We start from the raw sequence: 13,984 nt of genomic DNA on the forward strand, positions 1-13,984 counted from the left end.
TGGTGTCGTCTGCGTAGAGGTGGATCAGGGAATCGCCCGCAGCAAGAGCAACATCATTGATATATACAGAGAAAAGAGTCGGCCCGAGAATTGAACCCTGTGGCACCCCATAGAGACTGCCAGAGGACCGGACAGCATGCCCTCCGATTTGACACACTGAACTCTGTCTGCAAAGTAATTGGTGAACCAGGCAAGGCAGTCATCCGAGAAACCGAGGCTATTGAGTCTGCCGATAAGAATATGGTGATTGACAGAGTCGAAAGCCTTGGCGAGGTCGATGAAGACGGCTGCACAGTACTGTCTTTATCGATGGCGGTAATGATATCGTTTAGTACCTTGAGCGTGGCTGAGGTGCACCCGTGACCGGCTCGGAAACCAGATTGCACAGCGGAGAACGTACGGTGGGATTCGAGATGGTCAGTGACCTGTTTGTTGACTTGGCTTTCAAGACCTTAGATAGGCAGGGCAGGATGGATATAGGTCTATAGCAGTTTGGGTCCAGGGTGTCTCCCCCTTTGAAGAGGGGGATGACTGCGGCAGCTTTCCAATCCTTGGGGATCTCAGACGATATGAAAGAGAGGTTGAACAGGCTGGTAATAGGGGTTGCGACAATGGCGGCAGATAGTTTCAGAAATAGAGGGTCCAGATTGTCAAGCCCAGCTGATTTGTACGGGTCTATGTTTTGCAGCTCTTTCAGAACATCTGCTATCTGGATTTGGGTAAAGGAGAACCTGGAGAGGCTTGGGCGAGGAGCTGCGGGGGGGCGGAGCTGTTGGCCGAGGTTGGAGTAGCCAGGCAGAAGGCATGGCCAGCCGTTGAGAAGTGCTTATTGAAGCTTTCGATAATCGTGGATTTATCGGTGGAGACCGTGTTACCTAGCCTCAGTGCAGTGGGCAGCTGGGAGGAGGTGCTCTTGTTCTCCATGGACTTCACAGTGTCCCAGAACTTTTTGGAGTTGGAGCTACAGGATGCAAACTTCTGCCTGAAGAAGCTGGCCTTAGCTTTCCTGACTGACTGCGTGTATTGGTTCCTGACTTCCTGAACAGTTGCATATAACGGGGCTATTCGATGCTATTGCAGTCCGCCACAGGATGTTTTTGTGCTGGTCGAGGGCAGTCAGGTCTGGAGTGAACCAAGGGCTGTATCTGTTCTTGGTTCTGCATTTTTGAACGGAGCATGCTTATCTAAAATGGTGAGGAAGTTACTTTTAAAGAATGACCAGGCATCCTCAACTGACGGGATGAGGTCAATGTCCTTCCAGGATACCCGGGCCAGGTCGATTAGAAAGGCCTGCTCACAGAAGTGTTTTAGGGAGCGTTTGACAGTGATGAGGGGTGGTCGTTTGACTGCGGCTCCGTGGCGGATACAGGCAATGAGGCAGTGATCGCTGAGATCCTGGTTGAAGACAGCGGAGGTGTATTTGGAGGGCCAGTTGGTCAGGATGACGTCTATGAGGGTGCCCTTGTTTACAGAGTTAGGGTTGTACCTGGTGGGTTCCTTGATGATTTGAGTGAGATTTAGGGCATCTAGCTTACATTGTAGGACTGCCGGGGTGTTAAGCATATCCCAGTTTAGGTCACCTAACAGAACAAACTCTGAAGCTAGATGGGGGCGATCAATTCACAAATGGTGTCCAGGGCACAGCTGGGAGCTGAGGGTGGCCGGTAGCAGGCGGCAACAGTGAGAGACTTATTTCTGGAGAGGGTAATTTTCAAAATTAGTAGTTCGAACTGTTTGGGTATGGACCTGGAAAGTATGACATTACTTTGCAGGCTATCTCTGCAGTAGACTGCAACTCCGCCCCCTTTGGTAGTTCTATCTTGACGGAAGATGTTATAGTTGGGTATGGAAATCTCTGAATTTTTGGTGGCCTTCCTGAGCCAGGATTCAGACACGGCAAGGACATCAGGGTTAGCAGAGTGTGCTAAAGCAGTGAGTAAAACAAACTTAGGAGGAGGCTTCTGATGTTGACATGCATAAAACCAAGGCTTTTTCGATCACAGAAGTCAACAAATGAGGGTACCTGGGGACATGCAGGGCCTGGGTTTACCTCCACATCACCCGCGGAACAGAGAAGGAGTAGTATGAGGGTGCGGCTAAAGGCTATCAAAACTGGTCGCCTAGAGCGTTGGGGGCAGATGATAAGAGGAGCAGGTTTCTGGGCATGGTAGAATATATTCAGGGCATAATGCGCAGACAGGGGTATGGTGGGGTGCGGGTACAGCGGAGGTAAGCCCAGGCACTGGGTGATGATGAGACAGGTTGTATCTCTGGACATGCTGGTTGTAATGGGTGAGGTCACCGCATGTGTGGGAGGTGGGACAAAGGAGGTAACAGGGGTATGCAGAGTGGGTCTAGGGGCTCCATTGTGAACTAAAACAATTATAACTAACCTGAACAACAGTATACAAGGCATATTGACATCTGAGAGAGACATACAGCGAGGCATACAGTAATCACAGGTGTTGAATTTGGAAAGCTAGCTAAAAACAGTAGGCGGGGCTAATCCGCTAGCACAACAAACAGCAGGTAAAATGGCGTTGACTAGGCAACGGGGCCGACAGGTAAGACAGACAAGCAGAAAGGAGTACCGTGATTAATGGACAGTCCAGCGTGCGTCAGCTATGTAGCCAAGAGATCAGTGTCCAGGGGGCAGCAGTGGATGGGCAGGGGGGCTGGGCTGGCGAGTGTTATCCAGGTATTTTTTTTTTTTTTTTTTAACTAACAATGACTAACTAGCTTGTAGCTAGTTAGCTGGTTAGCGTCTGGAGGTTCTTGAGTGTGTCATAAAAATAAAAGTAAAAGTAATAGCGATTCCGTATCACATTGGGTGAGGCAGGTTTCCGGAAGGTATAAACAAATTAAAAATCAAAAAGAGATAGAAAGTAAATGGGGTCAGAGAGTGATTGGGACGCGGTGGTTCAGACGGTTAGCAGGCCTGTGCTAACAAGCTAACAGTTCGTAGGCCCGAGCTAGACAAGGTAGCAGTTAGCGGACCGGAGCTTGACAAGCCGTTAGCAGGCCGAATTAGCAAGCAGGGAGATAGCGAGGGCTAGAGAGTTAACCTTTGGGGGACGTCGCGATGGGGGGAGTCTGTTTATTCCTCTTCATGCGGTGAGCTGGAGATACAGCGATTCAGAAAGCTCGCGGGCCTTGGCCAGCAGATGGATCTTTGGCGATGTCGCAGCGGAAAAGCCTGTTGAAACCCCTCGGACGATTATGTCGGCGGACCAGTCGTGATGGATCGGCGGGGCTCCGTGTCGGCAGCAGAGGGTCAGTAGAGGGTCCAGGCCAATTGGCAAATTAGGTATCTTTGGACCTCTTCGGCTAGTCGGGAGATGGGCTTAGCTCGAGGCTAGCTCCAGGCTAACTGGTGCTTGCTCTGGGACAGAGACGTTAGCCAGGAGTGGCCACTCGGATTGCAGCTAGCTATTTACGATGATCCGGTATAAAGGTTCAGAGCTTGCGGTAGGAATCCGGAGATGTGGTAGAGAAAAAGCAGTCTGATATGCTTTGGGTAGATGTCGCGCTGGTGTCCTAGTTAGCGTTGAAGACCGCTAGCAGTGGCTAGCTAGTAGCTAGTTAGCGGCTAGCTTCTGATGAGGGTTCCGATTCTAAAGTATAGAAAAAGCAGATCCGTACCACATTGGGTGATGCGGGTTGCAGGAGAGTATATTCAGCCTGTAGTTGGAAAGTGAGATTAAAATATGTACGAAATATATACAGAAAAAAAACGAGGAAAAACTATATTTACACTATACAGGACGGGACAAGACAAAACACACGTCCGACTGCTACGCCATCTTGGAAAGCAAATGCTTGGGGAGGAGGGCCCTGAGAACACGCACCTTCTCCCGGCCTCCAGCTAGGGTCACGAGATCTGCCTCTTGCCCCTCACCGCGCAATAATCCGCTTTCACCCTGCTCTCCTTCGATCCAGCACGGTGTCTGTGCCAGGACGACTGCCGCTGCCCAGAAGCACCAGTATGGTAAAAAAAACGCTTCTGGCCCGGACCATTTCCTTTATGCCTCGGAAACTGTTGCGTCACCCCCGCGAAGGACTTTTGTTTGTCCTCGAAACAGGCCTGTAAGGACTCCATAGCCAAACAACTCTGTTGGTGAAACTGTCCCTCTCAGGAATCCAAGAATACATCAACTAGAGGTGGCCCTGAGCCTCCATACTTTTCCACACAGCCAGGATAGAACAGCGGGACAGACACAGCACAAAATCAGCCATAGCATGGCTTTCATCGAGAAGCTCTGGAGCCGGCTTCCCCCACCTCCATGGTCTTATTCAGCTCCTGTAGCAAAACGATATGATACATCTGCAGCATTGTGACCACATTCAACGACCGGGCCGTCACACCGTCACCCTGGTACACTTTGTCCAGCTGATCCGCCGAGAACCGGCACTGTTTATTTGGAAGCACAGTGCTAGGATTAGCCCCCTTGTTAGCCTCTGGAGCTAAGTAACTCGCTAGCTTTCCATCCATTGGCAGTGTGAAAATGAGCCCGCCTCCTCTATACCCTCTACATTTATGAACTCACCATAACCTGATAGTATCAGTCTGGCTGAATGAGGGGAATCCCAGGTCGCCTTTAGCTCATCGGCAAAATCTTTAAACAGGTAAGTGACGCTTCACCGCTGCAAGGACAGGAGGTAAATACTTTCCCCCAAACCTGCCGGAACGCCGCTGCAGGGGAGAAGATGGCCAATCCACCCCCAGGTGATCTGCTGCACTATGACACAGCTCCATCAAAGGTGAATTAACCATCAATAGTTCACTCTCCCCCGCCGAATGCAAAAAAACATTGTTTCACAAGTGAAAGTCCACATCATCACATGTTTATAAACTTGTCATTATTCAGAGATGTAAATGCTAAAAAAAACACATGGTTTCAAATGATTTCACATGAACAAAACATGTGGAAATATCATGTGAAATCATGTGGTTTTTTCGTAAGGGTGTATACACTGTGAATGAATGAGATTATCTGAAAGATAGCCCACTATTGAAGAAAGAAGCAGAAGAAGCAGACATGATTCACTAGAAATGTGCACAATGCACATTCTTACCTACAGCTCTTCACGGGACCTTGGTTTTCAATGAGGAAGTCTTGAACATTCTAAATGGGAAGGAATGTAAACGTACGTATTATTTTAGTTGATATATGCGTCTCAAATGACACTCCCATTTCCTATGGTACACTACTTTTGACCAGGGCATATACATAGGGCTCTGGTCAAAAGGGGTGCACTATATTTTTTATTTTATCTTTATTTAACTAGGCAAGTCAGTTAAGAACAAATTCTTATTTGTAGGGAATAGGGTGCCATTTGGGACACATTAGACGTGACCACTTTTCTGAACACTACAACCCTATTTATCAGACATGGGTTCAAATACTATTAAAGTATTTAAATTACTTTCACATACATTTCAAAGTAAATATTTGGATTTTAATATTTTGAAATACAGTTGGAAAATATTGGCATGTATTTGAAAATAATCAAATACACATATTAAAATACTCCCATGCATTTAAATCCAGGTCAGTTTGGTTCAAGGGGTATTTGCTATGTTTTTGGAAATAAGTATTTGAAAATATTTTAAAGTAGTATTTATAGGAAATTATTTGAAAAAAAAATTGTTCAAATAGAAGTAGTTGATTCAGCTACAATTTTTTTTAAATACTCAAATACACTAGAAAATACGTATTTGAACCCAGGTCTGCTATTTATAAACTTGTCATTATTCAGAGATGTAAATGCTAATTTCAGTTTGTCTTTATATTTCTGTATTTTCTTTCTGAGAATGTGATTGATATGAATTCCAATCTGTTTCTCCTTCTCAAATCTGTTTCCCTTCACACATTGTAAACTAGATATGAAGTAATGGTCTTCGAGAGAGCTAGTGTTGACATTCAGTAATCACAGTACACACACATACAGTACCTCCACGAAGTTGAGCAGTTTTCCCATGGACACCTCAAAGCCCTTTTTGGCCCCCTCGTTCTTACGTAGTTGACACTCCAGAACGGCCACTCTCTTCTTCAGCTCCTCCACCTCATCCTATCAGGAAGGACATCACACTAGGTCATCAGCAGGGGTTCTACTGAATGGCCTGCATCTGGATGGGTTTTCATTCAGAAATTGAAAGATTGTCTGTATTTTTTATTTATTTTTTATTATTGTGATTAAATCGTATTGTCTGAAAGCGTTCAAAATACACTGAAAATGTCCAAAATACATCTATACAGCTAAAAACAACAATGTGATGTCAAATCAAGTTGACAGTGAAGTTAAAGTGTGATTATCAATATACCAAATTTTATAACAAACTTTAAATTACAGCTCAATTTGAGCTAAATCTGAATTTGTGATTCATCTTGATTAATCACAGCAAATCCTGGGATTAACAGCCCTAATTTTCAATAAAATGACATATTTTCAATAAAGTGTCATTCATTGATGATAGTTAAATTATTTAAAAACTATAGCAAAAGTTTGTATTGACTTTTCTGTGACTGCCAAAAGTGTGATACGTTTCATGTAGGCTACGTGCCAAAAGTGTGATACGTTTCATGTAGGCTACGTGCCAAAAGTGTGATACTTTTCATGTAGGCTACGTGCCAAAAGTGTAACTGGTGATATAATTATGGTCCAGGTAAAGGTCTCCCGAACAGGATGGAGAAAACCTGGAACGGGATCACAGACCAGAGGATTGGGGATCTGGTGCGGACTCACACAGTAGGGGAGGGTGAGGAGTGACAGGAGGGAGAGGGAAAGCAAGGGAGAGAAGTTAAGAATGATGAGATGGGTCTACATTTATTTTACTCACACGGTGAAGGAGTAAATCCTGCAGACTCGGACAGGAAGAGGGGGGAAATCATGAGCAGACTTTTCTCAGCACAGGGGAGAGGGAGGAACCTGGAACGGACTCACACAGGGAGGAAAGGAAGGAACCAGGAGCAGGGTCCAGCAGGGTTTGGGTGGGCTCGACACACTGGATGACAGGATGGACAGAAGGAAATACAGACAAATGGAAGGAAGGGAGAGGAAGGAACTACTTCCGTTGAAGACAGGGGAAGAGAGAGTGTGAGAGAGAAACAGAGACAAAGACACATACAGAGAGACAGATACAGATAGAGAGAACAGGGTATACTAAGGCCCCTCAGATCTAGCAGAGCTCCCTGTGGTTGATACCTTACACCAAGATAATAATACATGCTTTTGAGGAATAGACTGTTAATTATTCCAACAGGGGAATGTAGTGTAGTCTGTTACCTCAGTCTGGGCATGGGTTTTATGCTCAACAGAGAAAGAGGAAAGAGAGAAGGGGGTCTTAAATCCGAGGATGGCGGTTGACAGGTTTAATGGCAATTCTGCTTCTCAAAAGTATTCTCTGGTCCAAAGTAGTGTGCTATGGGTGAAAATAGTTATGTTAAAAAGTGTGTAGGTTATAGTAGCTCTGGTCTAATGAAGTGCACTACATGGAGAATAGTTGCTCTGGTTAAAAGCAGTGGTGGAAAAAGTACCCAATTGTCATACTTGAGTAAAAGTATAGATACCTTGATAGAAAGTTAATCAAGTAAAAGTTACCCAGTAAAATACTATTTAAGTAAAAGTCTAAAAGTATTTGGTTGTAAATATACTTAACCTCTTGAAGCTAGGGGGCACTATTTTTATGTTTGGAAAAATAATGTTCCCAAAGTAATTGGCCTATTTCTCAGGACTAGATGCTAGAATATGCATATCATTGACAGCTTAGGATAGAAAACTCTAAAGTTTCCAAAACTGTAAAAATATTGTCTGTGAGTATAACAGAACTGATATTTCAGGCGAAAGTCTGAGAAAAATCCAATCAGGAAGTGACTCTTATTTTGAAACCCCTGTGTTCCTATGCATCCCTATTGCCCATTGAAAGGGATATCAACCAGATTCCTTTTTCTATAGCTTCCCTAAGGTGTCAGCTTTTAGACATAGTTTCAGGCTTTTATTTTGAAGAATGAGCGTGAACGACCACATTGCGTAAGTGGACAGGTGGGGGCTCTCAGAGTGATTTGTGCGCAAAAGTTATTCCCGGTCCTAGTGAAAAGCCAACTGTCCCGGTTGATATATTATTGAATAGATATTTGAAAAACACCTTGAGGATTGATTATAAAAAACATTTGACATGTTTCTGTGTACATTACGGATATAATTTGGATTTTTGTCTGCGTTGTCGTGACCGCGCTTTCTGGTGGATTCCTGGGCATAACGCAACAAACTAACGGAGGTATTTGCATATAAAAAATATCTTTATGGAACAAAAGGAACATTTGTTGTCTAACTGGGAGTCTCGTGAGTGAAAACATCCGAAGATCAAAGGTAAACAATTAATTTGATTGCTTTTCTGATTTTCGTGACAAAGTTACCTGATGCTAGGTGTACTTATTGTTTTGTTATGCTATCGATAAACTTACACAAACGCTTGTATTGCTTTCGCTGTAAAGCATAATTTCAAATTCCGAGACGACAGGGTGATTAACAAAAGGCTAAGCTGTGTTTCGCTATATTTCACTTGTGATTTCATGAATATGAATATTTTCCAGTAATATTATTTGACTGCGCTACGCTATTCAGCGTTGCTGATTACAAATATACCGGATCCGGGATGGGTGGTTCTAAGAGTTAAATATCAACAGTAAATGTAATTGATCAAATATACTTAAGTATCAAAAGTAAAAGTATAAATCATTTCAAATTCCTTATATTAAACAAAGCAGACGGCACCATTTCTCGTTTAAAAAATTTACTCAGACATAATTTACAAATTATGCATTTGTGTTTCGTGAGTCCGCCAGATCATAGGCAGCAGGAATGACCACATGTTCTCTTGATAAGTGTGTGCATTGAGTAAAAGGTACATTTTCTTTAGGAATGTAGTGAAGTAAAAGTTGGCAAAACATAAATGGTAAAGTACAGATACTTAAGTACTTTACTCCACTGGTCAAAAGTAGTGCAATACACGGGGAATAGTGGCTCTGGTCAAAAGTAATGCAATAGGGATTATAGGGTATGATTTGAGAACCAGTCTGTTACCTTAGCCTGGCCGGGCTGCTGCTGTTCGTTCCTCTGGGCCTTGAGCTCGGCTATCTCAGCCTCCAGGAGATGGATCACCTCCTCATAATCCATCTCCATCCCCCTGGCCTGCTTCTGGGCTGCTACAGCCAGGTGGATCCGGCTCCGCAGAGCACGGCTCTCATCCGTCCCAGACTTTACCTCCTACCAGGGAGAGTGACGAGGAGAGGAGAGTCAAACAGGCACAGGAATATTCTGTAGGTAAAAGTTCAGTGCACTTTGAACTTGTGTTGGAACATTTTACTGATTGAATGAATGAAAAGGATTCTACATTATTTATTTAGAAACGGTGCTTTGCTTTAATTTGTCTCTTAAAATGATTTTGTCCTATTTCAGAGGCATTTTAGCTTTCTTTTGTAATTCTCTGCTAGAGGATAAAAGTGTTCTGAGGTGTGTGACACTGACACCCACAAACAGGTCTCCAGTGGTGGAAAATGTACCGATTGTCATACTTGAGTAAAAGTAAAAGATACCTTAATAGAAAATGACTCAAGTAAAAGTCACCCAATAAAATACTACTTGAGTATAAGTCTGAAAGTATCTGGTTTAAAATGTACTTAAATACAGTGGTGGAAAAGTGTTGATACTTGAGTAAAAGTACAAAGTAAATGCTATACATCAAAATCCTCATATTAAGCAAACCAGGCGCCACAATTGTCTTAATTGTTTTTTACGGACAGGCGGGCACACTCCCACACTTTTGGGTGTTATCCCTGATGTATGGAGTAAAAAGTACCTTATTTTCTTTGGGAATGTAGTGGAGTAAAAGTAAAAGTTGTGAAAAATATAAATAGCAAAGTAATGTACAGATATCTCGAAAAACTACTTAAGTAGTGCTCCAAAGTATTTTTACTTCAGTACTTTACACCACTGCAGGTCTCCCTCACTCATCACCAGCTAGAGCAGAGTCAATACGCTAGAACAGAGTCAACACACTAGAGTCAACGCGCTAGAGTGGTGTTAACACACTAGAGCAAAGTCAACATGCTAGAGCGGGGTCAACACGCTAAAGTGGTGTCAACACGCTAGGGCGGTGTCAACACGCTAGGGCGGTGTCAACACGCTAGGGCAGAGTCAACACGCTAGGGCAGATTCAACATGCTAGAGTGGTGTCAAAACGCTAGGGCGGTGTCAACACGCTAGGGCAGATTCAACACGCTAGAGTGGTGTCAAAACGCTAGGGCGGTGTCAACACACTAGGGCAGAGTCAACACGCTAAAGTGGTGTTAACACGCTAGAGTAGAGTCAACACACTAAAGTGGTGTTAACACGCTAGAGTAGAGTCAACATGCTAGAGCAGAGTCAACACGCTAGATGAGAGTCAACACGCTAGTGCAGTCAACACGCTAGTGCAGTCAACACGCTAGAGTACAGTCCACACACTAGAGTGGTGTTAACAGGCTAGATCTGAGTCAACACGATAATCAACACACTAGTGTTAACACGCTAGAGTGGTGTTAAGACGCTAGAGTAAACATGCTAGTGACACATGACGGATGATGGGACTACCTTGGAGAGAGAGACAACCTGACAGACTAACCTACATAAATACATAAGTTTATGTAATGCTCTACATAGAAAATTCCCAGTAGTTTTTCCTGACCACTTGACCTGAAAGAACTCCTAGCCGTACCTGATACTATGATAGAACGGTAGATAATTGACACAGAAGGCTCACGTGTGTTGTGGCCAATCTATACCAGCTGTAGCGTAATATTGAGTTGCAGTTCATGGTTTAAAAAAAACAAACATGGGATGTCGATGCCTCTGAAGACTTTAAAAAAAAAATGTTTCGTAAGCCTAGTGGCATAACATGCATTAGTCTGTCAGTTAGTTCAAAGTTCAAACCCTCTAGCCAATGTTCTATTATCAATCTGTAGGTATGTGGAAAACCTCAATATAGCCGTCCAGTTATAAAGTCTCTGATGGATTTATTTATTTTCTTCCACAAACTATTTCTCTGTGTGTTTGTGTGCTTGTGGTCAATGCTGATCCCTGCTGTTGGCTAAAAATAAACACATAACTCTCTGTGACCTAGATCTCCCCTGGTGTTCCCTACATGGCACACATGTGTGCACACACACACACACATGCACACACACCAGTAAATGGGCACATACACATGCACACATTCATTGACTTGCCCCCCCCACACACACACCAGCTGTTCCTGTGACTGGAATACTGGGAATTCTATATATATTCTCAGAACCGACGTTCAGAGAACAGAAGGAGAGAGAGCTAGAGAGCGAGGGATAAGATCACTTAAGCCGGGATACATCTCACAGTCATGTGAATGAGTTTCCCGAGTTAGCAATGACCAACAGCATCAGTACACAGGAAGGGCACGATAGGGCAGAGCAACATACAAGCTGTAACTCTAAACACTGAGTAAGCCCTCAATATTGTATCTTTATATACTGTTAGTCTGTGTCTCTCCTTTTCCCCTCAGCTCTACAAAAGAGCCTTAATAAAAAATCTAACCAAACCCCATGCAAACTGGTCAAACATGGATTTATCAGATGGCGTTGTAAACCTTCACAAAATAGCAACAGCAGGACATGTCCCTGGATCTATTCAATACATAATTCAGTTGTTTTACTAGTAAATTATGTATTTTCTTTATCCGCTTGTGTAATGTTTTCTGTGTGCTGGCTGGGATGACAGCAGGGATTTAGTTCTGTAATGCTGCTACCCTCTGAGCCTGAAGCTGCTGAGTCTGCAGGGAGCACTATACAGAGCTCTTAAAGGCAGCATCCCAAATGGCACCCTATTTCTTATATTGTGCACTTAGCAACAGTCATCGAAATTGTTAAAAAGTTTTTAAAAACATTTATAATATTTGATCCCAGGCTGTGTCGCGACTGGGAGACCCATGAGGTGCCGCACAATTAGCCCAACGTCGTCCGGGTTAGGGGAGGGTTTGGCCGGCCGGGATGTCCTTGTCCCATTGCACTCTAGCGACTCCTTGTGGCAGTCGTACGGTGTTTCCTCCAACACGTTGGTGCAGCTGGCTTCCGGATTAAGCGGGCTGTGTGTCAAGAAGCAGTGTGGCTTGGCAGGGTCGTGTTTCGGAGGACGCATGGCTCTCGACCTTCGCCTCTACCGAGTCCGTACAGGAGTTGCAGCGATGGGACAAGACTGTAAATACCAATTGGATATCACGAAATTGGGGAGAAAAAGAGGTAATAAGTCAAAAATATATTTCTAATTAATGCAACAGCTGGATAATGGGTGAAGATACTCCAAACTTTTAGAAATGTTATAATCCTCAGATATTGACTGAATTATTACACATAAAACATTTTACTGGCACAGACAAATAATGAGTTTTACTTTTATTAGAATGCACTCATTTATACATTTTCTTATGGTATCAGGTATTTTTTATTATATTCTGTGTTCATATAAAGATAATTATGTGTGCCTAATTTACATAAAGATAGTATATTTGCATATATGCATAAATTAACATAAAGGGGAGGAACAGGGCTGCAACCATCAAACACTTGTGCCATCTTCCCCACCTGCACTGTCTAGACTGCCTCAATAATTACTGTTGTTGTCTTGTTCACTTGCATAATTCAACAAGTGTGTTAATAGCAGGATACTCTCAGATTCAAAATCAACACGCTTGGCTCTACAGGGTAGCAGGGTAGCCTAGTGGTTAGAGCGTTGGACTAGTAACCGAAAGGTTGCAAGTTCAAATCCCCGAGCTGACAAGGTACAAAATCTGTCGTTCTGCCCCTGAACAGGCAGTTAACCCACTGTTCCTAGGCCATCATTGGAAATAAGAATATGTTCTTAACTGACTTGCCTAGTAAAATAAAGGTAAAATAAAAATAAATAAAAAACATTGTACCTATCTAAACATACTTTACGTTGTTTGTGAGAAAATACATAATATCGCTATAATCCAAGTGTTTTTTCCATTAGTTGCCTTCATTTCAGCGCATCTAATTTGTAAACATTTCAACTGTATTAAATTATTACTTTTTTCAATTCCACAAAAAATTAACACCCATCAAGTTATCTTTGTTCTCTTTCTTCTGATGCAAGTGTCGAGACGGTGAGTTAAATCCCAGACAAAGCTTTAGCGTTCTTATGGATTCAACGGAAAGGCAATGTGTCCTTTTGAGCTCAAGTGTTTGATAGCAGAAAAAAACAACAGGCACAAGCAATTCCCTTAGGGGTAAGGTTTAATTTGAGGAAGAAAAAAAACTCTCCATTGTTGGTCCTTGAATCAAATAACGCATATGTGACAAAGTAGATGATAATTCAAATGTATATAAGGCGTAGAAAAATATAAAAGCAAAGTGTCAGTTGCATGAAATTAAATAAAAAAAATACTATAAATGTTCCATACGCACCAAAAAGCAGAAGCTGATTAAAAAGCACATTCATTACACAGGTGCACCTTGTGCTTGGGACAATAAAAGGCCACTTTAAAATGTGCAGTTGTGTCACACAATGCAGTCACAGATTGCCATGCTGACTCCAGGAATGTCAATCAGAGATTTTGCCAGAGAATTGAATGTTAATTTCTACCATAAGCTGACTCCAATGTTGTTTTAGAAAATGTGTCAGTACGTCCAACCGGCCTCACAACCGCAGAACACGTGTAACCACACCTGCCCAGGACCTCCACCATCCTGCTTCGTCATTCTGATTGGCTGGGCCTGGCTCCCCAGTGGGTTGGCCTACGCCCTCCAAGGACCACCCATGGTTGCACCCCTACCCAGTTATGTGAAATCCATAGACTAGGGCCTAATGAATTAAATTCAATTGACTGATTTCCTTATATGAACCTTATATGAACTGTAACTCAATCTTTGCAATTGTTGCATGTTGCGTTTATATG

General features: G+C 43.2%; 1 protein-coding gene across 1 annotated transcript in view; it reads right to left on the bottom strand.

Moving 5' to 3' along the window:
- Window positions 1–13,984, bottom strand: part of LOC115112992 (syntaxin-binding protein 4) — a 50,934-nt gene that overhangs the window by 9,228 nt on the left and 27,722 nt on the right. The window contains exons 17-19 of the mRNA XM_065012699.1: window positions 9,085–9,267; window positions 5,956–6,072; window positions 5,077–5,126 (exon numbers count right to left, since the gene is read on the bottom strand). Of these exons, the coding sequence (XP_064868771.1) occupies window positions 5,077–5,126; window positions 5,956–6,072; window positions 9,085–9,267 (350 nt within the window). The remainder of the gene's footprint in view (window positions 1–5,076; window positions 5,127–5,955; window positions 6,073–9,084; window positions 9,268–13,984) is intronic.

Source organism: Oncorhynchus nerka, linkage group LG28 (assembly GCF_034236695.1).
Source record: "Oncorhynchus nerka isolate Pitt River linkage group LG28, Oner_Uvic_2.0, whole genome shotgun sequence".
Classification (NCBI taxonomy): domain Eukaryota; kingdom Metazoa; phylum Chordata; class Actinopteri; order Salmoniformes; family Salmonidae; genus Oncorhynchus; species Oncorhynchus nerka.